The sequence below is a fragment of the Aythya marila genome (assembly GCF_965140915.1).
Source record: "Aythya marila genome assembly, chromosome: 3".
NCBI classification, from domain to species: domain Eukaryota; kingdom Metazoa; phylum Chordata; class Aves; order Anseriformes; family Anatidae; genus Aythya; species Aythya marila.
In genome coordinates this window covers 37,279,063-37,301,779 of record NC_139044.1, presented here as the reverse complement: position 1 = coordinate 37,301,779, position 22,717 = coordinate 37,279,063, and the positions used below count along the sequence as shown (strand labels likewise).

Below are 22,717 nucleotides of genomic sequence, written 5' to 3'. Positions count from 1 at the left end.
GGTAAGGAAGGGTTAAAGGTGAGAAACCGTATAACACTCCTCATTGACTGTGAATGAGAGAGAAAAGAAACACCACCCTTCTAGTGCCACAGAAGGGCACTAGGTCATCAGGTACATTATTACTGTTGTGTCACCTACCTTACACTGGTCAAATGGCCCAAAATAGTTCTGAAGGCAGACTGACTGGCCTTCCTAAAACTCCCTAAGTACAGGAGTTAAAAGCCTGGATTTAAGAGAATTGCTGTGCTTATGCTATTTTTGCTAACCCTTAAAGCAGGGCAAAAACCAAATGAACAGGTGATGATACTAGCTCTGCACCTTTTGTTCTTGACTGCTGGCCTTTGGACTATTTATAGCCAGATGCACTCAAGGGTGTATCTAAAGAAGCAAATTATCAAAGACGGATTAAGATGCAGCTCTTAAGCTGCACTGAAATAACAGTCCTTCTGGATGCTTTTTGCTCTGTGGCAAATGCAGTGCAATTTGTCTATCTAAGAAAGCGGATTGCTTTCCTTTGCATTAGCTGCTGGCCTCATTCTTCTGAGATCCAATCACTTTCCATTGGACCTTCTAAAATGAATTTGACTTGCACGATCAGTCTGCTTTTGCCCTGTCTCAGTATTTTCTCTTAAACTTGGTTTGGCACCCCTGACTTAGATATCTATCACTTAGCTAACACCAAGCAGCTGATACCCACCTGCCTTTTTCAAAAGTTTCCATTCCACTTGTTTAATGTATCCAACTTGTAACACAGCCCTGTCTCCTTCTGAGCACTACTCAGCTCAGTTTGTCCTACTTCATGCCCCTTTTTGCCATGGGGAAGCTGACATACCCTGCTCCATCACTGATGTCATGCTTGGGCTGGGGCAGCAGCAGGGGAATAAGACGTTAGGCATCACTGCCTAATTAAATGTTTTTGAGGGGGAAGGAGTTGATCTGGAGGGAAAAATATGGGGAGCGTAGGAGGCAGGACAGAACATTCTTCAGGAAACTGTCCTGAAATACCTCGTGTATCCCAGCAGCTGGGAAGCATCAGCTTACCATCCCCACAGCCTAAGACCAACACAGTCGGTTTACATATCAAACGCATGTGGAAACAGGCCAGTTCTGACAACCTGTATATGATTACTAGGAAGCTGAACAGTGGCTTGGCAAAAACAAATCCCCACCTACATGCTCAGGAAGCACAAAAATTGAATTTTAAGGCATAGAGCAGAAGCCAATGATTAATAGAAAACAATCCTGACTTCTGCTGTTTCAGTTTTCTTTTTCCCTTGTTCATCTGGCATCGGTGATGGGACTTAACAAGAATTTCTTTAGGCTAGCTAAACAGACACTGCAGAATTGCAAGCTTTCTGTTATACATGTATGTAAGAATTTATCTTAAGAACAAGGACTGAGAACAGAACTTGCCAGCCTTTCAGGACATAAATGAGCTAGTTTCCCAAGTGCTCTTTAGAACACCTGTGAGCTGATGTGCGAATGCTTAGCACATGCATGGAAAGCAGAGCATGTTGCAGGATCACAGCAAGGGAGCTCCGCCGTACTATGCACGTAACTAATGAAATCAGACTTCTGGCTGCATGACAGTTTTGTCCTCTGTTATGAGTCTGCAACTTGCATCCCATGCAGCGGGATTTACATAAACACTGATAATGACATAAAGGCCAATTCTTACAGACCAGAGCAGTAACACCCCAATGAAGTTTTAAAGGACATTGTAAAGTAAGCAGCTGACTGCTGGAAGTTTAATTACATAAATGCAGTGGGGGCAATCTACTGTTTGGTTTGGGATTTTTGTTTATTTAAGTAAACCAGTCCCATTCTCTAGCTGAGTGCTTTTCTCATAGTCCTAAACTAGGATTTTTTTTGTAGTGTTGCTACTTCAAAAGATCCATTTCTGACTGTCAATTGGAAAGCTATGTAAGATTTTTGTTTCATTTAAAAACTGAATAAATGAGCACAAAGTCTTTCCCTCTGTTTCTAACATGCCTTAAATTCCAGATTGCTTAACCTGTACTGTTTTAAAAAATTCAGTACGTACCTTTAATCTATTTTGGTTGTGTGAGCGTTAACTAGAAGTGTCTGATCACATTGTACAGACTGTGTATGTTGACAAGCACGTGCCGAGGAGAAGAAAAGTGTGAAGTTTTTTTCAGGCTGGTATTTGTAACTAGAAGTTGTTTCTGTGTTTTTGTGTTCTAAAATTTTAGCAAGCATAACTGCCTTTGTCCTCACCATTAAGGTTTACATTATGAAAACATACCTTTAAATAAACAATGAAAACCCCACTAAAGTGGAACACGCTTCTACCTCTGTTTAAAACAAGACAAAATAAGACAAAATAAATCAAACCCAAACAAATCAAAACCAAAACAAACACCCCACTGGACAGCGTCCTTTCTACTCACATAAAGCACCTTCTTTTACAACAGAACTTTCCCAGTAAGTAATAGATGCGAAAGCAAAACCAGGAGTGAAACTCTCAGAGTTGCGTTAAGAATAGCAACATAGTCTGAAAATGTGTAGTTCTGTTTCACCTTACTCAAGTAACCACAAAGATCTGTACCCAAGATTCTTCACGGAGTCTTTTTTGGGTTGGAGCTGTCCAAGAGGTATCTGGCCAATATTCAGAGTCACTGGCTAGCTACAGGGCAGTCAGTCAGCTTGTTTGAGTTCTGTCACTTCTATCTTGAGTTCTACCTGTTAAGTTTTACTCATCTAGTACAAAGTAGGAATGTACACTTCACTGTCACCTAGTGACATAAAAACACTGTAGACAGAGTATGTTTTCAAAGCCACTTTTTATCATTATCAACAGTTACTACAGATCGAAGTTAACGCTATGAAAAAAACAGGTGGGCACGTACACAGTGAACTTAAAGATGTTTAAAAAGTCTGGTGTCAAAGTACGCAATAAAAACAGGAACTTTTCCAAAATTCGGTTATTGTCAATGCTGAATGAGATGTCTGGAATATTAGTTGTACAGCATATAGTGTGTAGATGAGGTTTTCGTCTTCAATTATACCATCTTGTTCTGCAACTAAATTACCTCAGGCTGTGCAAAGAAAGGATGCGTCACATAGCATCTAGTACCACCTAAATGTTCCCACTCTGTTTCGGTGGTGTTTTGTTTTTGAGGTTCCATTTCTCAGATGATACGCAAAGCTCAGATGGTAATCACAAGCGGTTACTGAAAGCACACCATCAACCTGAAATAGTCAGTCTGAAAACAAAATGAGAAACTGCAGCAAAGGCAGTTGTTTCCTATTTCTTTGCTGGAACTGTCCCAACCAGCCCTAATCCTTACATAACTGCTGGGTATCAGAGGCCTGGAAGCAATCAGAGATGGATGCCTGACTCTTTAAAACTTCTGAACATCATCTAGAATAACCTTAGGTAAATGACCATAATTAAGCCTCAAAAATTATTTGTAAAATTTCTTTAAAAATTGACAGTAATCACAAAACACTGGCAAATAGTTATTCTACCAGTCTGACATTTGTAGTAAGCTGAAATATGTCTTGCAGAGTAAGTCTTGAAAAATGTGGGGTTTTTTTTTGTTTGTTTGCTTTTTTAAATACAGAAATGTAACTACTGTAGGGACTTGCATTCCTGTAAGACAGCTGTCTTTACATTTTTACCTTTGCTGAAGACAGGTCTGCAGAATGAAGCCCATAACCAAGGAAGAACCACAGAGTAGGCCACCCTGACCAACTGTTTTGCATCAAAATATTTTTTTTTCTGAAAACTAGCAAATGGGCAATAGGCATGGCCAAACTAGATATTAAAAAGTTACTTAAAGAATAACAACAGAATAATGGGAAATGAATCATCAGGACACCAAATGACTTTGAGCAATATATTCTGTAATTCTAACGAATGCTTTACACATTTTTCGTTTCCATTCTGAAACACCATTCAGACAATGAATGTCATTTTATTTCCAAACCAATATTCTGTTCCTATTAAGTTTACTTACAGGTGTCTGTTATATGCTAAAACATGCATTTCACATTATTAGATTTAAATGTAGGCAGGCCCACTAGTCTGAATATCCCCTGTATGCAATATTTTTTATCATATGAACAAGGAAAATAAAGTGAAGATTTTCTGAGAAATCTGTTGTTACCTTGGTTTTGTTGTGTGTCGCAAGAGGTGTGCCTACAGAACAAATGTTTTCTTTGGTTTGTGAGCATCTAAGGATGAATCATGGTGTAAGGGGATGACTACCATATCATTTTTCAGTTCTTCTGTTAAGATTTAAAAGCTGTTTAGATGTAGAGCTTAGTGATACGGTTTAGTGGAGGACTTGTTATTGTTAGGTCAGAGGTTGGACTTGGTGATCTTGGAGGTCTCTTCCAACCTAGATGATTCTGTGATCCTGTGACTGTGGGAATAGATGCCAGTACAAACAGCTGAGGACTGGGAAACTCCAGGAACCCAAAAACCAACCTACAGTTCTGTTGTTCTCCTTAATTGCTCTTTTAAGGCCACAAAGCAGCAACCAAGTCGCATCAGAAGAATGGCTGTATGTATCAGCGTATGTATGTATGTATTCTTGTAGTAACAATTTTGCCTTTTCTGCAACACTGTAAATAATGAATTGCCTTTACATTATAAGACACAGAGGCAGCTGTGTTTCCATAACACGCTGTTACACCACAAACATTAACCATAACCAACAGAAACATTAGATCCAGATTTTGCAACAAGCGGTCTTCAAGGCTTTAATGCCACTCTCTAAAACGATCACAGAACCACAGAATATCCTTAGTTGAAAAGGACCCACAAGGATTGTTGAGTCCAACTGGCTGCACACCAGACCACCCAAAAATGAAGCCAGATGTCTGAGAGCACTGCCCAAAGGCTTCTTGAACTCCAGCAGCTTGGTGCTATGCCCACTGCCCTGGGGAGCCCGTCCCAGTGCCCGAGCACCCCCTGGATGCAGACCCTTTCCCTAACCCCCAGCCTGACCCTCCCCTGTCCCAGCTCCATGCTGTCCCCTCGGGTCCTGTCGCTGTCCCCAGAGAGCAGAGCTCAGCGCCTGCCCCTCCGCTCCCCTCCTGAGGGAGCTGTAGGCCGCCAGGAGGCCTCCCCCCAGCCTGCTCTGCTCGGGGCTGAACAAACCAAGGGGTCTCAGCTGCTCCTCATGAAATCTTCCCCTCCAGACCCTTCTCTATTTTTGTAGCCCTATTCTGGACACTCTAATAGCTTTATGTCCTACTTATACTGTGGCACCCAAAACCGCACACAGCACTGAAGGTGAGGCCGCACCAGCAGAGCAGAGCAGGACAATCCCTTCCCTCACCCAGGTGGCAGCGCTGTTCCTGATGCACCCCAGCACACAGTCGGCCCTCCTGGCTGCCAAGGCACTCTGCTGGCAGAGATTCAAGTTGCTGTAGACCAAAACCCCCAGATCCCTTTCTGTGGGGCTGCTCTCCAGCCTCTCATGCCCCAGTCTGTAGAAAAACAGCCACATAATAACTAATATCTAAAGCACACTTTCTGTTCCAGAGGAGAACCATTTCCACTATTTTTTTTTTCAGGTTGTGTGCAACAAAGAGTCTAACATACAAAAAAACAAAAACAAAAAGCAGCCAAGCACTAGTGAAACTTGTCCTTATCTCAAAACCCAGTCCTGGGTCCAAACCATTTGAGTCCCTTCTTGAATCTGAGACAGATAAAACCAGAATTGTAATCCCCAAGCTTTCTGGTTTTACACTAATATAAGAAACAGCTAATGTCAAAAGCTTGACAGATTAATACTTTGTTTATGCAGATGCCTAGAAATAATTTAGTTTTGAATGGGTTGTAATTACTTTTGAGCCTACGTTAATATCTGCATGATTTTTTCAGACCTGGTTTGGGGCTTAATCTGAAGGCGTTCCTGTAAGCGTACTGGCTGGATTAGGTTCTACGCAAAACACTCCCAACCCATGTCTTTTGGAGGGGAGATTTTTGGTTTTGATTTTTTTCCTCTTTTAAAGAACCTCTTTCCACAACTGCGTTAGGCACATAACTATGTTATGTATTTTTTTTTTTTTTTTTATGATCAATAAGTCAGTGCTTGGATCAATCACTCAGTAGATAGGCAATCAGCACTAAAGATTTTCTTCCCAAAGCAAGCAGATTTGCAGCAACAGCATAATCCCTTATTAGGACCATTTTTCTTTCCTCTACTTCAGGCAGAAGGCAACACCTTAAAGGACCTCTTGTTTTTCATTGCTACTGTGAAAGAGTCTACCATGAGCTTCTGTAGTTACCTGACATCAGGTAGCAGGAAGAATACTCTTGCAGAAAGAGGTTTCGTTGCTTCTGCACAGAACTTTGGAGAAATGACAGAAATGTTTCTTGGCTCTGAAGATTTGAGACAGCAATGCAGAGCTACTACATGTAGTAACCTGTGTTACCGAATTCATACTTGGAGGGGACAGACGGACAAAACAGTCATATTGACCCTTGCAAAAAGTTCAGTGTTTCGACAAAGCTCATTCATACACACGTCAGCTTGGCTGAAGTAGGAAGCAGTGTTTCTGGGCAACTACTGAAAATGTCTGGCCAGGACACTTGCACTTTTTTCCCCCCTCTGTGCTTGGTGACCAATACTTAAGAGGTCACCTTCAGGAAAACAAAACAAAACAAAAAAATAAATCAATAGATGACTGCAGACTTCTGAGCAAATGGATTCTCTAAGCAAGCTACTTTAAAGGATGTTTACTTCTGCCTTCAAGATGTGTTACAATTTTGGTGCTTCACTTTGTCAATTTTCTGCAATAATTTAATTGTTAAAACCTTTATATTTCATAAGGAGCTTCTTTCATTTTCCCCTATACAGCAGATCCTAAAAGAACTAGCACTTAAACCTGTAATTTTCAAAGACCATTGAAGTGGCAGCCTGCACAAGTGATAAGCAAACTTCTCCATTCATCTGAGGTCTTGAATTGCTCAGATGATGATTAAAGTAATGATCGAGCAGTTTAGACTCAAAAACGAATAGTAAGATTTCTTCACCCACTCCATGCTTTTAAATCCTACAAGGAGAAGTGGGGATGGCGAAGAAATTAAGGGAACATAATGAAAAGAACACAGCAGTAAAAGCTCTGATCTAGCTACAGAAAAAAAAAAAACTTTTATGCAGGAGTTGGTAGCCAGAAACTCTTCCCTGATAACTTTGGTATCAAGAGTACTTCAGAAATGAGGGTGGAGATGGTAAAAGGAAAGAGAAATACAGACCCACAGTTTTTGCTGCTTCCTGAGTTCCCTGGGAAGCATTCATGCCCAGAAATAGCAACAAGTTATGGTATTTGAGGTTTCTGCAGATGCTTTGCTGTTCTGAGAAGCCAGATAATATCTTTTTAGATGTATAGATTCCAGAGCTTAACTTCAGTCAGTTACATTTGGTTTGTATGACTTTGAAGACTTCTCAAACAGTGAAAGCCACCAGACTATTACCAAACTTCTGCCTCCTACTGTGGAGTGAGAGGGAATGGACAAGTAAAGAAATGAACTGTATTTAAAGTGACCTGATTTAAGCTATTAAATGTCTTTGCTTTGTTAATCAGAATCTACTGACTTTCGTTAATCTTTCCTTATACCATCAGTGCATAAAAGGTGAAGTTTTCATACATAGAATATTAGCTTATTAGAGATTTTGTGTGCGTGTGTGTGTACACACATGCATGTATTTTCTTAAAAGAGATGAGCAGTCACACTTGTGGATGGTATTCATTTACCTAAATATGGGTGTGCAGTGCCATTTTAGGCATCCTACTCTTCAGTCTACTGTTCTGGAAGGTGATGGGTTCCCTTTTATGTCCTGTGCAATATCCAGCAGTCCCATGTGAGTTTCTGGATGTATCAGATGGCACTCAATATTACATTTAAGTCACCAAGTATCATCCAAAACTCATGTACATGGAGTCACTCTAATCCTAAATTCTGATCAATTAATATTTTCTGAATTATTATTCATACACAACAGTTTTCACTCCAGAAGATGAAGTTCTATATGAGGAAATGCAACACGTAGAGTAATTCAGTGAGTTACACCAAGCGAAAAGGAGACAGAGCATTTTGGACTTTTTCCTTTTGACAGATGTGAACAAAGCAGGGGAATGGACAACATGCCATTATACGCTTGTATAAATGCAAGTTTTCATCAGCACTTGTACGGATTGACTCACAGCACAAATGACAGTGAGTGAAGACAGACAATTTTAAATGCAAGCATGTGAATAAAACAAAACTTGCCAGATGCGACAGGCCATTTTAAAATCCTAGCTGAGCAAGAAAAGAAGCACTTGTTTCTCATTGCAAAAAGGTCATTGCAAGAAGAGATGAGGTTGCATTTCAACGAATCCCTTGTTTTTCTGGATGACATTCAGGAAAGTCCAGCAACAATAAACTAGTTGCCAACACTAGTCAGTCTCTATGTGAGACTGACGATGAAATAACTTGCAAAAATAAAAGCAAGCTGTTTCAGGGATGAAAACTTTGTTTTATACTTAGGGTGTTATTCTACTCCTCTAATCTTATATTTGAAATAGAAATGCTAATGTCTCTTTACAGTGGTGTATAGAAGGCTGATGGTATAAAAACAGGCTGTTCTCTACTTTTGGAAGACAAACTTCTGTTACAGCTCTAGGCCACAATGCTTCTCCAATACCTGAGAGAAAAGCATTGCCTGCTATACTGACTTCTGAGAGAAACCTTTGAAACTGTCTGCTTAAGAACAGGCCTGCTAGGTGCTACTCAGCTGAGAGTTTATGAGTTTGGTAACCTGAGGAAAGAAAATATCCACTGAGGATCTTCAGGAAGAATTGGTACCAGTATCATCATTTTACAGCAATTGCAGATTTCGGTTATATTTAATAGAATCACTTTGCCATACCAAACAAAACATGAAGATAATAGCACAGATGTGAATTCAGAAAAACGGAATCTGCAATGCCAGCTTCACATTTTTTATTGTGCAACTATGAAGCTAATCCTTGCCTTCCCCTGAAGTCAGAAGGTAAGTTTTCAGTACACTGCTTTGGCTGCACCATTTCCACAAATCAATCCAAATCTACTTTAAATGCATTCTGCTAAGTGCTTTTATGGAAGATAGAGGGGAACTAAAACACACTAGGAGAGCATCTTTCCTTTCCTACCCATAAGCAATAAAAGATACCGGACTAAAGGTAGACAAACCTGGAGCCATCTTCATCATTTCACATTTCTCTTCCTCCTTGTCTAGCTTCTTCATATCAAAACCCTTACAGCTCTACTTCATGAGAAAACTTGCATGCAGCGAACACGCTCATAAATCTATAATAAAGAATCTTGTAAGAAGGAAGGGCAAAAATTCTGCATTTTACTCCCTCATTCTGTAAGCACAGATGCTTCTAATGGCATTTTAAATGTTTGGCACAACACTACAGAAACAGGGTATGAGTAAATCCAGTACACCTGTACAGTTTCAGAGAAATTTTGTGTAGCTTGCAGGACAATTTTGTAGCTTTATATCCAGAAAATAAATATATTTATGATAAGTTGTAGATACTAACCTGCCAAGGTCGATCCCAATCAAGAGGAATAGGAAATGCTCCAAACCAAGCTCCTAGTATACTGCATGTTGTAGTAATCTGTAGACTGTTTTCCCAGATGGAGGTAGCTCTGCAAGAGAAGTGTGTTACAAGACTTCAACAGCAATAAAAGTCACCAGTTCAGAATGTTAGATCTGATGTCTCCTAAGATTTTTAAGATTACAAACAAATAGTCAATATATTTGATAAATTGCATGCAAATTTCCCCTAACAGGTATATACAAACTATATGTAAAATGTAAGTTGCATATTTTCACTATAATCACAATCTTTCTATACCACTTATTAAAGAGATTTTTTCCCTTGAGGTGTTTACTGAAAAAGCTAATTTATTTTACCTGAAAACACTCCTATTGAATTTGAAACACCATAATAACAGCAAGATAAAACATCACAAAAACACTATGTGCATTGCAAGAAAAAACAGAGGTGAAGGGGTAGTATGGGATCGCAAAGTACTCTGTAGCATAGATCCATTGTTTCATGCCTAAGACAACTTGAAATTTAAAAGAGAAGTCCACTACGTTAATATTGCAAAGCAAACTTAGATGAACTGAAAAGAAACACTGCAAAGTAAACGCAGCCTGCATGTTACTGCCCTTAAGTCACACTGCATCCCAGTTCAACTATGCTGACAGCAGGATGTATTTCTTGCATGCTGAAGGCTTCCTTTTGCTTCGCATAGTGCATAGTGTACCACAGCAGATATGAATGAGCTTGGTCTTGAGCTTATAGCCTCCTACCACTAGGAAAAATTTTGGAAAAGTTGGATTTCCACTTAGTAGCTAAGCACTTATTGTCCATTATCAGTTTATCAAGTGATTGCTTTGCTTTCCTCAAGCCATGAGCATCTGCGTTCTTTGTACGAGTTAAGAAAAGAGAAGAGCAGCTCAGAACACCATAGGGCATAGCTCTGAGAGGCAGGAGAACTGGGTTCAGATCCCTGCTCCAAATCTGTAAGAGGAGAGATCTGAATCTTAGATTTGCTGTATCTTAAATTATAAACACAAATACAACTTTAGGCAACTGAGGGGGGGGCGGGGGCGCATTTTTATGGCTAGAGGTCTAGACAGCAGCAAACCCCAATCTTCAAAAATAATGTTTAGGTTGCATGACAAGAAAGCTTTAAACCTTTAACCCTTGTTTAGAAGAGTCCAAAATTTCACACTATTTCTGAGTACATGTAACTCACTGCTGCATTTAATATTTGACAGAAATACAAGTGTAGGGCAAACATTTTCTGTTGTTTGCAAACTAAAGGTCATACAGATTACAATATTTATAATTCAATGCTAACATTTGGGGGCAGAAACAGGCACTATTTCTTCTACATTAACCCCATCCCTGTAACTTATAATACTAGATTTAAGCACACAACTCTATTTATTTGTATTTTTAAAAAGTATTTAGAAGTCTACACATTGAAATCAGTAAATTATTTCCAGAAGCTGAGTAACTGAGCAGGCAGTTGTGAGCCAGCAGGGAGAGGAGAACATTCACTACAGCCCTAAGGGAGTGAAAGAGCCAGGAGAATACACCGAGGGCTGACTGAGGTACATTTATACCTCACAAGACATTCTATCTGGTAAATCCACACACATCCTGCTGCACCAGATGGAGTCACCAGACCAAGTCCAAAAGCAAAACAACAGAATTAGCAAGGTGCAGTGCCCGAGTGAAGGACAGCCACTGGCAGTCTGGCAACAACATGAGCTTCTCATTCATCCCCTCTGCAGCACGGACACCGGCTACCCCAACACAGCATGCTGCGTCCTCCAACATCGTATCACAGTAACCATGTTTTGATTACTCTCTTTTCTGCATGGGATGTCACCTATCAGGATTTTTACAGGTATTCATTGATGCATCACACAAATCCTTCTTTTACCTGAGGAGCAACGGTAGAAACATTTATGAACTTCATGTTTTATAGATTTCTGTATTTTTAGACCACGAATAAATGAGAACTGAAATGATTCTGCAGGCAAGACCAGTGATATTTAAGATGATGAATTATCACTAGTGGCATAAAGACCTTTTAAAACCTCAAATCATTATTTAACCCCATTAATTATACAAGTTAAGCGCTGTTCTAAATAACGTTTGAATTAAGAGGTTAGTTAAAAAAAGAATTTATTAAGACAGCTCCTAGAAAGACAAGATCTAGAATTTCTGCACTGTGGCAGTACTGAAATACAAAGCAGTACAGCACTTTGATGATGCCCACCTTTCCAAAGGACATTCCCAAATCTGTGAGAGTAAGCAGGACAGTATAAGTGATGAGATGAGAGAAATGAGAACTGGACACAGCTGTAAAGCTACTGGTTTATACTGTATTTTTGGACAAGCTCCAAATAGAATCTACTTCCCACCCAAGTAACATCTTACATCTGTTATGACACCAGAAATTTCAACACAATTGCTCAGATTAGGGACTTGAAATGAATTGTCTTCAAAAGGAAGAGTAAAAAATAATTAAAAAATTGGCAGTCGAAAGCTGGTTTCTTCTAGACTTTTACGTGGGAGGCTATTTTAGCCAACAACTACTGAAACACCCTTTAAAGCCTCTTACTTCCATTAGTGTCAATGTGCCTTCCCACAGCTTTTATTTCCCTCTATCCACTCAGAGCAGCACACGACAGCATATGATCAGTGTCATCACAGTGCATGTCAGCACAGGGAGTCCAGAGACAGCTGGAGTGGGCCCATCCCTTCTCAAATGGAAAATCGGTGAGAAGAAGAGCCCTATGTACAGCCCACTTAAAACTCAAGTCTTGATGATGCAAAATGCACAAGCTTCCTTTTCTCACACTTTCTATATGTACACAGACTCCTCAGGCAAGAGCAAATTGTTCTTTACAAAATTCTAAGAAATTTGAGCTTTTATTTCATTAGGTTCAATCTGTTCAAAAAGCGCACTCAGTTTGAAAACACGAAGCATGTGAAATCTTCTGCCTGAGCTACAACTGTGTTTCATGCATTCCAACAAAACAACCTCTTCCTCATCCACCAAAACCCCAACACTGCTAATACAAGCAATAAACCTGCAGCGTCACAGGTCATGTCATCCTGAGCTGGCATGTGGCATCTGCCCCCTACAGGTGAGGTGACTTAGACGGATGGACTGATCTTTTGGCTTTCTTAGGAGTGACCACTTGATTAGAAGGTTCACAAAATGATCCCCAATCTGTTTACAGCAGATGACACAATTGTACCACAGCTGTTACAATGCAATCGGTTATATACCACAAGTTACTTCAATGTAACATCACGAGTAGGTATCCAGAGCAATAGCTGGCTAATTAATATTAACATCTAGCACTTGCTTACACTTAATACATCAATAAACTTTTTGAGATGCCCTTTTCCATTTTTCTGTGAAGACAAAAGCACAAGCACATCCCCATCTTTTAAATATTGCACAGGCAAATGAAAGTAACAAAAATTAAGTGTCAACGATTACTTCAGTCTAAATTGTACTCATTTTTTGTAAACAAGTTCCTCTTTCATTCTACACTGTGTTCTTAATCAGACTTCCCAGCTTGCTGTCTCAGTGCAATTCAATTCAGTACACTTTTCTTTCAAGGCACACAGCCGTGCTGATCTCACCTTACTGCCCTTTTACTCCGTTCAACCCGTCCCACCTCATTCCAAACTATTAAGTCAGAGGAAACAACCTTGTAGGCGTGATTTATTACAGTCAGCTAACACCTAAGTGCAGGACCTCCCAACTCATTCAAGAGGTCAAATGAAAAGCCAACAGAATTCTTTGTAAAAGACCATTTTGCTGCAATCCATAAAAAAATGCTATAGTATTTCTTTGTAGTCTGTGTTTGTTCAAAGGGCAGTCTAGCTAAACAGCATCATTAAATACGCATTTTATTCTGATAACATCACATGGCTCACTAGTAAGAAACACATACAAAGTGTCACAGCAAAAACGTCAAAGCAAGACAAACCTGTTTCCTATGCAATAATTATACTGCAACAACTTTGGGATCCAGACTAGGCAAGAAACAGACACGCATTCAAAATCTAACCTAGCACAAAGACAGACTGCTGTCAAACATCTGTTGTAGTAATGGAATTCACCTATGATTTCCAGTTGCAAAACTTCCAATAATGACTAAGTGAATCAGCAAGGATTTGTTTTGGCTAAACAACTCCATGCTTTTATTGAATTATTGCAAGGTGTCATCTCTATTACTCTATTCACTCCCTCCACTGAAAATCAAAAGCAAGCATAACCAACTTGGATAAGCATTTAAGATAATTTTCAGTAAGCTGAGAACTGAGATCATAGAAAAAACTATACATGAAACAATTACAAAAAGTCTATTTTTGACCTTCTCTATGCAAGTTTAAAACACAAACAACTCATTAGCTCAGAGTTATACAACTTTTCCTTTTCTTTGGAGGTGAGACTTTGCCCGTATGAACTGTTATACGGGAATGAAGGCTAAGATCTTATTACTAAACTTCAAGCATACGTAGGGCTTCTTTAGGTTTCAGAGTTCCAGCCTTTCAATGTTCCTGTTACTTAATGAGCGAAAAAAGGCAGAAGAGATAGAATATTTCTGAAAAATAAGTTATCCTTAATACATGGTAATGATAGAGCTTTTACAAGGTTAAAAAAAAAAAAGCTTATTTTCCTTTAAACATACTCTTGAAGAAAATAATGCTTGAAAACAGCTTTCTCTGAAATGTGAAAGAGAGCACTGACAAAGACTATGTACTTACATAGTAGATTATATATTATTTTCACAATTACACCCAAGTTAAAAATATTGTTAAAAGTGTGTTTGTTCTGGCTTACTATTCCTACTGTAAACACTGTCTTTATAAAGGTATGATTTTCCCTATGCAGCTCAGTCACAAGACTCCTTTCTCTTTAATGATCATCACACTGGCCAGCAGAATGGTTTTATATCACTAAAATGCTCATTTGAAACTTTACTTCCTTCAAACAAATAAAGCAAGATTTTAGTCTCTGGATATGAGACGTAAAATGTCAGTTTTCTGGTCACCAATTGAAACCCATAATTTCACTTGAACACTTTTTTAGCATCTTCAAAACTATTAATTTTGTCAGAAAAGTTTTCACAGGCCCTAAAAAATAAAAGTGAAAAAGCACCCATAATTCAGGAAGCTTCCTTTTTTTCCTCTTTCTTTTCAGAAAAAAAAATAAAATATGATATCTCATTTATGTTAATTCACTCTATTCTAAATTTTACCAGGGTGGAAATGGAACTTACCCATTTTTACTAAATACCCGTATCCAAGCTTGTATGTTTGGTCCCAGCATACATAAACATTGTAAAGTAGTAAAGGTAGACAGGAGAACTGCAAACAAAAATGTCTCAGTCACTGACCTACGAAGAAGCAATATAACAAAATAAAGTGAGGTAAAGCTACTATTTTTTTTTTATTTTTATTTTTTTTAAAGAGCTCCAAGACTTAGGAAAAAACCCTCTCAGTCAACTTGTGAAAGCATGCATGCTTTCTTAAGCCCCATGTAGAAGAAGTCTTTTCTTCTTACTCTAAAACAGTAACGAAAAATAGAAAAAAAAATCTGGTATCTGTTTGTTACCTCAACAAAGACTGCAATGTAGCATCTTACTTTAATGCCTGATACCTGCAACATTTTAAAAAATACATTATATACCTCATACATAACATCAGTTCTGAAGAACGTTTGGCTATTTACTTCAATATTCATTTTTCTAGTTTGACATTCTGGAAGCAACCATGAACCCAAATTAGACGATGTCATTGTTAGTCAGTAATTGATCATCTCTCTCAAATATCAGTTAGGTTGCTTCACGTTTCTCCTATTTTCTTAATTATCATTAAAAATACTAATATCAAAAGGATGAAAGATAAGCAAGATGCATATTTTAGAAGCTTATGGGAGAAATGAAACTTGGAAAATATTTGTACCCATAAGTATAACAAATATTATAGTGTTTGTTTGTAACTGTCTCCTGAAACATTTCTCCAAATACAGAGAAATTGTAAGAGCTAACTTCTACACAAAGACAGCCATCCTTCTCCCCCCTGCCAGGAACTTATCGTTAAATATCCGATGTGCCAGCTAACACACAAGAACTTATACCAATATCAGCAAGGAGAACTCCCCATTAAAGCGTTTAGAGAAAAATAGGGTCTTCTGACTTACTCTATGAGAGGTGCTCCATAAAGAACAATAATCGCATGAAATAGTATGCAAGACATGAAAAAGTATATACAGCATTTTAGAAATCTGGATATCTAAAAAAGAGCAATAAAATATCAGAATAATGTTTCAAAAGAAGAGAGAACATAAGTAACATACCTAGCCAATATCTTCTCAACAGCACTACACATTTCTTTAGATATTTAATTTTAGCTACAGCATAGTATGATAACAGCATGGTGCATTTCCACACAGGTTTCCTTATGTTTAATACTTTAAATAATGAATTACAAATGACCACACTCACTCCATCTAAAATGTTTTCACCCACCTTGTAATATTAAGACAAACATACAAAAAATACAACTGGAAATGACAACATAAACAGAGATAGTTTCATCAGATATTTTTACGTGCTTTACATCAGAGCATTACATCCATTCATTAAAAGGCATCTTTCACAGAATGTGAGAAAGTATTTAAAAGCAACAAAGTACTTAACATGAAAAAAGACATGCAAAATCAAACATAATACATAAAGTTATATGAAATAAAACCCACTATGGTTTGAATTTGGCATCTTAAATTCTAAATCCCTTTGAAAAACACTCACGACTTTTCATAGATCTGCAAAACACCAACAACTGTCCATGAATTTAAACAACAGTTTCTGGGCACTCACTGTATTGGACAGAAGTACAGACACTCGATAAAGAGTTTTGGTTAGGTCTGTTCTGGTCAGGTCACCGATGGAAACCCATAATCTCACTTGAACACTTTTTTGATACTCGTTCCTTACAATAGGCTGGGATGAAATCTCACCTAGAACATGATGCCCACTTCATTTTCAAGTCACAGATGGTTAAAATTCTTGTTTTCCATGATGACTTTGTGCATTTTACGTCCCTCTCTGTCAGCAGGATATTAGGGCAGAAGTGCTACATACAAAGATGCTGCTTTAAGGGATGTCTGCTTAACTCTTTAAGAGTCACCACCTGAGTGTTTGACTTTGTCCTACCCAGCAGCACATGGGGAGCGCACAACTCTCGAGCTGCCCTCAAGGGACTGGTTGTGTGCTGCACTGAATTTGCCCTCTTCAAGCCTAATATGTTGGGATTCATACCTTTAATGCTTCTGTTACAGTCTGCAACTACAAAACAGTTTCTCCTAGGTATATACTGTGTGCTGATATAGTCATGCACAGCACTGCGACCACTGCAGTACTTTTTCCCTTCACTTTTTAAAGCTTAACAACTTTGTTTAAATTGCTCTTCTCTCTCTTACACCTCAAATCCTACACGCTATTTCTCTTCTTTTTGAAACGATTTCAAACCTGTAAGGACACAGGAGAAGAGTGTCTCCTTGTAACGCTGAGGGTCAGGCCTGGACCAGGAGATGACTTCTGGGTCTGTCCCGCTTTGCCCTGGCGTTTGCCAGGGACCCACAGTGTGTCGGCAAGAAATGGGCAGGGAATTGCTCACCCAAGGGGCTGCTGGCAGGTAAGGAATGAAGTAAATTCTCCAATATTTTCAGGATATTTAACAACAGGTGCTGCACTCAGCTCATTCATGGAAAACAAGGATTCACCACCAAAAACTCCAACTCCTTTCTCATCTGATTAGATCAATGAAAAAATTATCTTCCCCTCCGCGTCGGCTGGCAGTAAGTGAAGAACGCGCTTACCTTGTTAGCCACGGAACTTCTCTTAGGGGGCAGGCTTGGCTTCAGGACCAGACACAAGCCCACGTTAAGGGTCCCGACACAAAGCACACAGACACACAGCCAGGCCAGGTGCGTCCCCAGAACCGTGAACCCGTCCATGAAGAAAGCCGGCACGACGGCTGTCAGCGGCACGGCGGCGGCGCGGAGCAGGTTGGCAGCCCACAGCCGCCTGGCCTCGGCATCCCGCATCCTGCGCCCTGCAAGGCAGCGAGCGCCAAGGCGTCAGCGGCGGCCATGTCGCGGCACCGTCCGCCCCCACACCCGGCACCCCGCGCCGGGAGCAGCCTGCCCCGCCGCCCTTCCCCGCTCTCCCTCCGGCCGCAGGGTCCCAGCCCCGTCCTTATCCATATCCCTGACACCGTCGCTTTCCCCCTCGGTCGCTTACCGGGGCCGCCCGGCGACGGGAAACGGCGGCGAGAGCAGCTCGTCAGCTCCGGGGCGGGCCCGGAAGGCGGCGGGTGTTGTGAGGGGCAGCCATGGTGTGCGAGAAGTGTGAGTCCCCGCTCCCCCCCATCCCTCTCGGTCCCCCCCACGGGTGTCTCGGCGCTGTTTTAACCTTTCTCCTTCCTAACGTTTCCTTCCGTAGGTGAGAGGAAGCTCGGCACCGTGATCACTCCCGATACGTGGAAGGACGGGGCGAGAAACACCACAGGTGCTGCGCCCGGCATCAACGCTTCCATCGCTCGGGGCCGGCTCCCTGCCCTAGTAGCCACCTTACAGTCCTAAGGCTAAAACTTGTGGTAGTTTATCGGGTTAACTCCCCACTCCTGGAGTTCCCTTCGCTGCTAATTTAATCCACAGGGGATTTGTTTGCCCTGACCTTTTCAATATTGAACATATCCAGCTTTCCCCCTCGTATACAAACAAGGGTGCTGGGCCTGGTGTCCTGTGCCTCTATGTGCTTTATCTCTGTGACTTCCTTGTGTAAAAGCTGCAAGCTGAGCCTCTCCCACGTATCCCTGAGACTGGGAAATTTACTGCTTTGTGGTTCTGTTCCTTTTGTAGAGAGCGGTGGCCGAAAGCTAAACGAAAACAAGGCGTTGACCTCAAAGAAGGCAAGGTCAGTATTTAAGCCAGACTTTAGCTAAAGCGTCAGTTTTCTGCAGCTGGCACCTGGTTTCTGTAAAGCTTGGTAACTTCTCAAAACTCACCCCAAATACTCTCTTAAAAAATTCTTTGTGTGGGTTATGGCATGTTATGATTTGGTACAAGTTACATCCCTGCGTATTTCTTGAATGCTTTCAGCTGAATCAGAGCCTAGGCAGCTGCATTGCTCCAGTCTTCCCTAAAACTGCTAGGGTTTGATGTTTATGTTAAGAGAGGAGCTGAAAAGGTTTGTTTTCCATGCTAAGATTGCCTATACGATCTCTTGAGCATTTCTTTAATGTCTGGGAGAGTTCTGTTACATTATGCAAGGGGGCACTGCTGGAAGATATTTTAAGTTCAAAATAACCTTGTATTTTAGTAAAAAGATACGTTTTTAGTTCTGTTTTTAATAATTTGGTCTTCATAATGCAAGAAATCTCTCTTACTAGCGAAGGAGGGCCTTTTTCTGTAGAGTTTGTGTATCCTATTAGAAATGACCTTTGTATGTTCCTTTTTTTAATCATATTTTTTGCTGGAGTTTCCGTCCATGTCTTCTGGTTTAGACTTTTTAGAATGAGGCAGAGGAAGTACCTTTATTTCAATGTTCATAAAGTACTCTTCCTTATTTCCCAGGTTTGATCCGTATGGGAAGAACAAATTTGCAATATGTCGGATTTGTAAGAGTTCCGTCCATCAGCCAGGGTCTCACTATTGTCAAGGATGTGCCTATAAAAAAGGTGAGTTTCACTGAATACCATATTAACACAGTTTGGCTTGAAATTAGAGAGCATGCAGAACCCTTGAATTTGGCCTTAAAAAGGGAAGGCTGAGATGAGATTTAATTGCTGTCTTTAACTAGTCATAGGAAGCTGTAGAGAAGTCGAAGTCAGAGTTGTCTCTGGGTTGCACAATAATTAAATAAGAGACAATGGACACATGTTAAAGTGCAGGATACTCTAATTACATACAAGGAAACTAATTTACACCACGAGGGTGGTCAAATATTGTAATAACAGATCCGTAGAGCTCAGGCAATCTGTACTGGAAGCATTCAGAGTTTGACTTGAAAGGTCCCATGCAGCCTCATCCAAGTTGGCTGTGTTTTGAGTGGGATGGGGGCTGGACTACAGACTGCTGAAGATCTTTTTCAACATAAGTCATTCTATGATTCAACTTCTTTTAAAATATTTCTGGTATCTAAAGCAGTAGAATTGGATAGATGAAAAGTAAGCTTAATCTTGGCAATTGTATTGAAAACTGTCATCTAGCAAGTTTGATTTTTTTTCCTGGTATGAAAAGAAAAAAGGAAATTCATTTGTTTGTTGCAGTTCTCTTTCTGCCCCCTTCTCCACTATACCTTTCTTGCAATAGCTAAATTCAAAACTTGGAAGTACTGATTTAAAAAATAATCCAGTCGTGGTAAAGCAATAGACTAGCTTAACAAAAATAGTATACTTGGGGAGTAAATAGGAAAAATAAACTGGGGTGTAAAAGTAATTAAAAAAACTGTATCTGAAGATAAATTATGCTTATGGATGTCTTTGCTCCTCATTGTATCCTTATTCATTCAGTAGTTTAACATAAGCAATTGAGAGCTTCATTTCTCAAAAGGGAGTCTGTGGCCCAATTGTGAATATACTTCATGCATTGAAAGTCAAGATTGGCTTAAGATAAAAATGAAAAATAAGAATTTAATCAGTGTCCCTAGAAAGTAAGACATTGCAGTACGTAATATATAAAATCTTTCTGTACTTATGAGTTAATGTATGAATGTGCTGAAATTCTTCATATGCCTAGAAGCTCTCTTTCTCAGGTATTCATTAAAAGCTTTCACTATTAAAAAAAAAAAAATTGTTCAGAAGTTCCCTCAGGAACAAAAAAAAATCAGTTTCAACCAAGTTTCATGTAGAGCCTTAGGGTTATAAAATTTTACCAGTCACCTGGGTTTGAGTAGATAAGCAAAAGGGCTCAAACTTTTAATTCTCTAAGGGGGAAAAAAGAACAACGTGAACTCAGTTACAGCATTAATACTGAAGAACCCCCACAGACAGGGGTTGAACCAATTGCTAGCTGTAGAGCAGCACCTAACCAGTAGTAAGTTTTGTTTATGGAATGACGTTAATTGTTCTATAACTGCACAGTGTCACTGAATCAGTGGTTTAGCAGTCTGCTGTAGGAGCATTGCCTTTTCTAGTTGCTAGATGCTCACCAGATGGCTGCCTAAATCCCATATGGTAGAACCTTGCTCTTAAACTTATCATTGTTTTGGGTGGCCTTCAGGATTTCATCTTTGCCTGCTTGTGTATCTTTCCAGGTAGAAACCTCTTAAAAGCCAGAACTTAATCTTCATGTGCTTTAGGTTCTAGTTCTGACCATTGAATGAGGTTGTGGCATGTTTCTTGAAGCAGGTGCAGTATTACTGCGTGGTGCTTCAACTGTTGTGTAGCTCTGAAATTCAGAGACATAAAGTTAATTACTCCTCAGTTTAGACCTGGAGTGAACAGTGGGTGGACTGGATTTTGAACTCCAGAACAAATCTCCTGGCAAGTTCGCCGCTGTTTTCTTTCCTAGTGGGCTCTCAAATGTGTGTCCAGTCACATGATGTCAATATGTAAAAGCCCGTGATTTGGAGAGAGGCAACAGAAATAGTTGTCACAATTTTTTTTTGTCTGCTGATGAACAGTCTTGTAAAAGGAGATGTGGTCTTACAGGACAGACTTGGCACCTTTCCGTTTTAGAAAAAGAGGGAAACACTGAGAAACTACCTCCTTTGCCCCTGCCAAACTTGTGTACTTTTTGCTGCTCCTGTCTTCTGTCTTGCCACTCTTTGGGTTTAGGTCAAAGTCTTCTATGTCAACAGTGGTCATCTTCACTTCAACTCTCTCGCATTGTTAGTGTCCATTAGTTCTCTCTTCTGCTACTCTAAATAGTTTAATTCTATGAAATCGTACTCAACTTTCTCAATTGCCTAAAGTTCCCCACCTGTTAATCTTCCATTTAGCAGTTTGCTGGTGCTTATATTTCCTTAGCTTAGCTACTTCTCTCAGACTACAGGATTTACAGAGTTTAATAACACACCATTTTTTAATTGTTTGCCAGATGGGAGCCTTTCCTGGCTGCCCTCCAGTATTCAAGCAAATTATGGAGGCTTCAGGTGCTGTTATGAATCATAATGCTCTCAAAATAGAGCTTATTTTTCAAGTGGAAGTATTACACATATGCTGCAAATACTAATTTGTGTTAGAAATCATATTACTGCTTCTGAATTAGCAATATCTGGTGAGGGGGTGCGCATGCAGATTGTCAATGAGCTCTCATTTAACATTTAGTTGAAAATTATCTTTACAAAAACACAGAGGCTATGTTTCTGAAGAAAAAGACTTAATGATTTTGGAATAATTTACACACCTTTTGTGTGCTTATAGGCATCTGCTCAATGTGTGGCAAGAAGGTCTTGGACACGAAGAACTACAAGCAAACCTCTGTCTAATTATATTGATCAGTCTTTTCATGGACTTTAACTAAGGCAACTTTGTACGTTAACCTTTCTCTGAAATCATTTGTGAATATCACCTTCTGGAAGATAATACACTTGCATGGAATGAGAGGGGAGAGAGAGACTGCCTGATTGTTTGTATAGAAATGTACATGATATTTGATTTTTGTTGTTTTAGCACTAATGTTAATTGATACTTAAGTAATGGTTTGCAGCAACTGCTACAGTTCAAAGTGACAGGTTGAAACTATGTTACCAACATCCTTGAGATTAATGCATTGTTCTGTTGCTGCATCTCCAGTCTTTTGCTTGTCTGGTAGTAATGCTTTATAGATGCGTAAATATAAGCTTATTTTACCTCATGGAAGTAGTATCTTCGTTTAGTTATGCGTATTTATAATTCCTCTCATCCCTATTATGTCCTGTACTTTGAAGTGCTGCTTTTCAGAGTTTGATTCAATTGTTCTGTTGAAACAGTAGGGTTCTTTATATTGCAGATTGTTAAGCTACTAAAATGCAGTGCATTACTCTGCCAGTTCGTGCTTTTGCAATAGGGCTGGTGAGCTATTCTTCTGGCAACCCCTAAGGAGTTCTACATACAGCATTTGGTGGCCCAAGGCAATAAAATAATGAGCATCAATTTCTAA

General features: G+C 39.7%; 2 protein-coding genes across 4 annotated transcripts in view; one reads left to right on the top strand and one right to left on the bottom strand.

Moving 5' to 3' along the window:
• PIGF (phosphatidylinositol glycan anchor biosynthesis class F) overlaps positions 1 to 17,894 on the bottom strand; it is a 20,466-nt gene extending 2,572 nt beyond the window's left edge. Inside the window, exons 1-5 of one of the 3 annotated variants that reach the window (XM_082756300.1) lie at positions 17,874 to 17,894; positions 17,450 to 17,685; positions 15,770 to 15,861; positions 14,847 to 14,963; positions 9,553 to 9,661 (exon numbers count right to left, since the gene is read on the bottom strand). In XM_082756300.1, the coding sequence (XP_082612426.1) occupies positions 9,553 to 9,661; positions 14,847 to 14,963; positions 15,770 to 15,861; positions 17,450 to 17,677 (546 nt within the window). In that variant the 5' untranslated portion in view covers positions 17,678 to 17,685; positions 17,874 to 17,894. Of the gene's footprint in view, positions 1 to 8,096; positions 9,314 to 9,552; positions 9,662 to 14,846; positions 14,964 to 15,769; positions 15,862 to 17,449; positions 17,700 to 17,873 lie in introns of those variants that run through there. The other 2 variants (XM_082756301.1, XM_082756299.1) reach the window with 2 other exon arrangements.
• On the top strand, positions 17,812 to 22,717 carry CRIPT (CXXC repeat containing interactor of PDZ3 domain). Its single transcript, XM_082756304.1, has 5 exons — positions 17,812 to 17,980; positions 18,075 to 18,140; positions 18,494 to 18,548; positions 19,208 to 19,311; positions 22,000 to 22,717. Exons 1-5 carry the CDS (start codon positions 17,965 to 17,967, stop codon positions 22,062 to 22,064), a joined length of 306 nt encoding a protein of 101 aa, XP_082612430.1. The 5' UTR covers positions 17,812 to 17,964; the 3' UTR covers positions 22,065 to 22,717.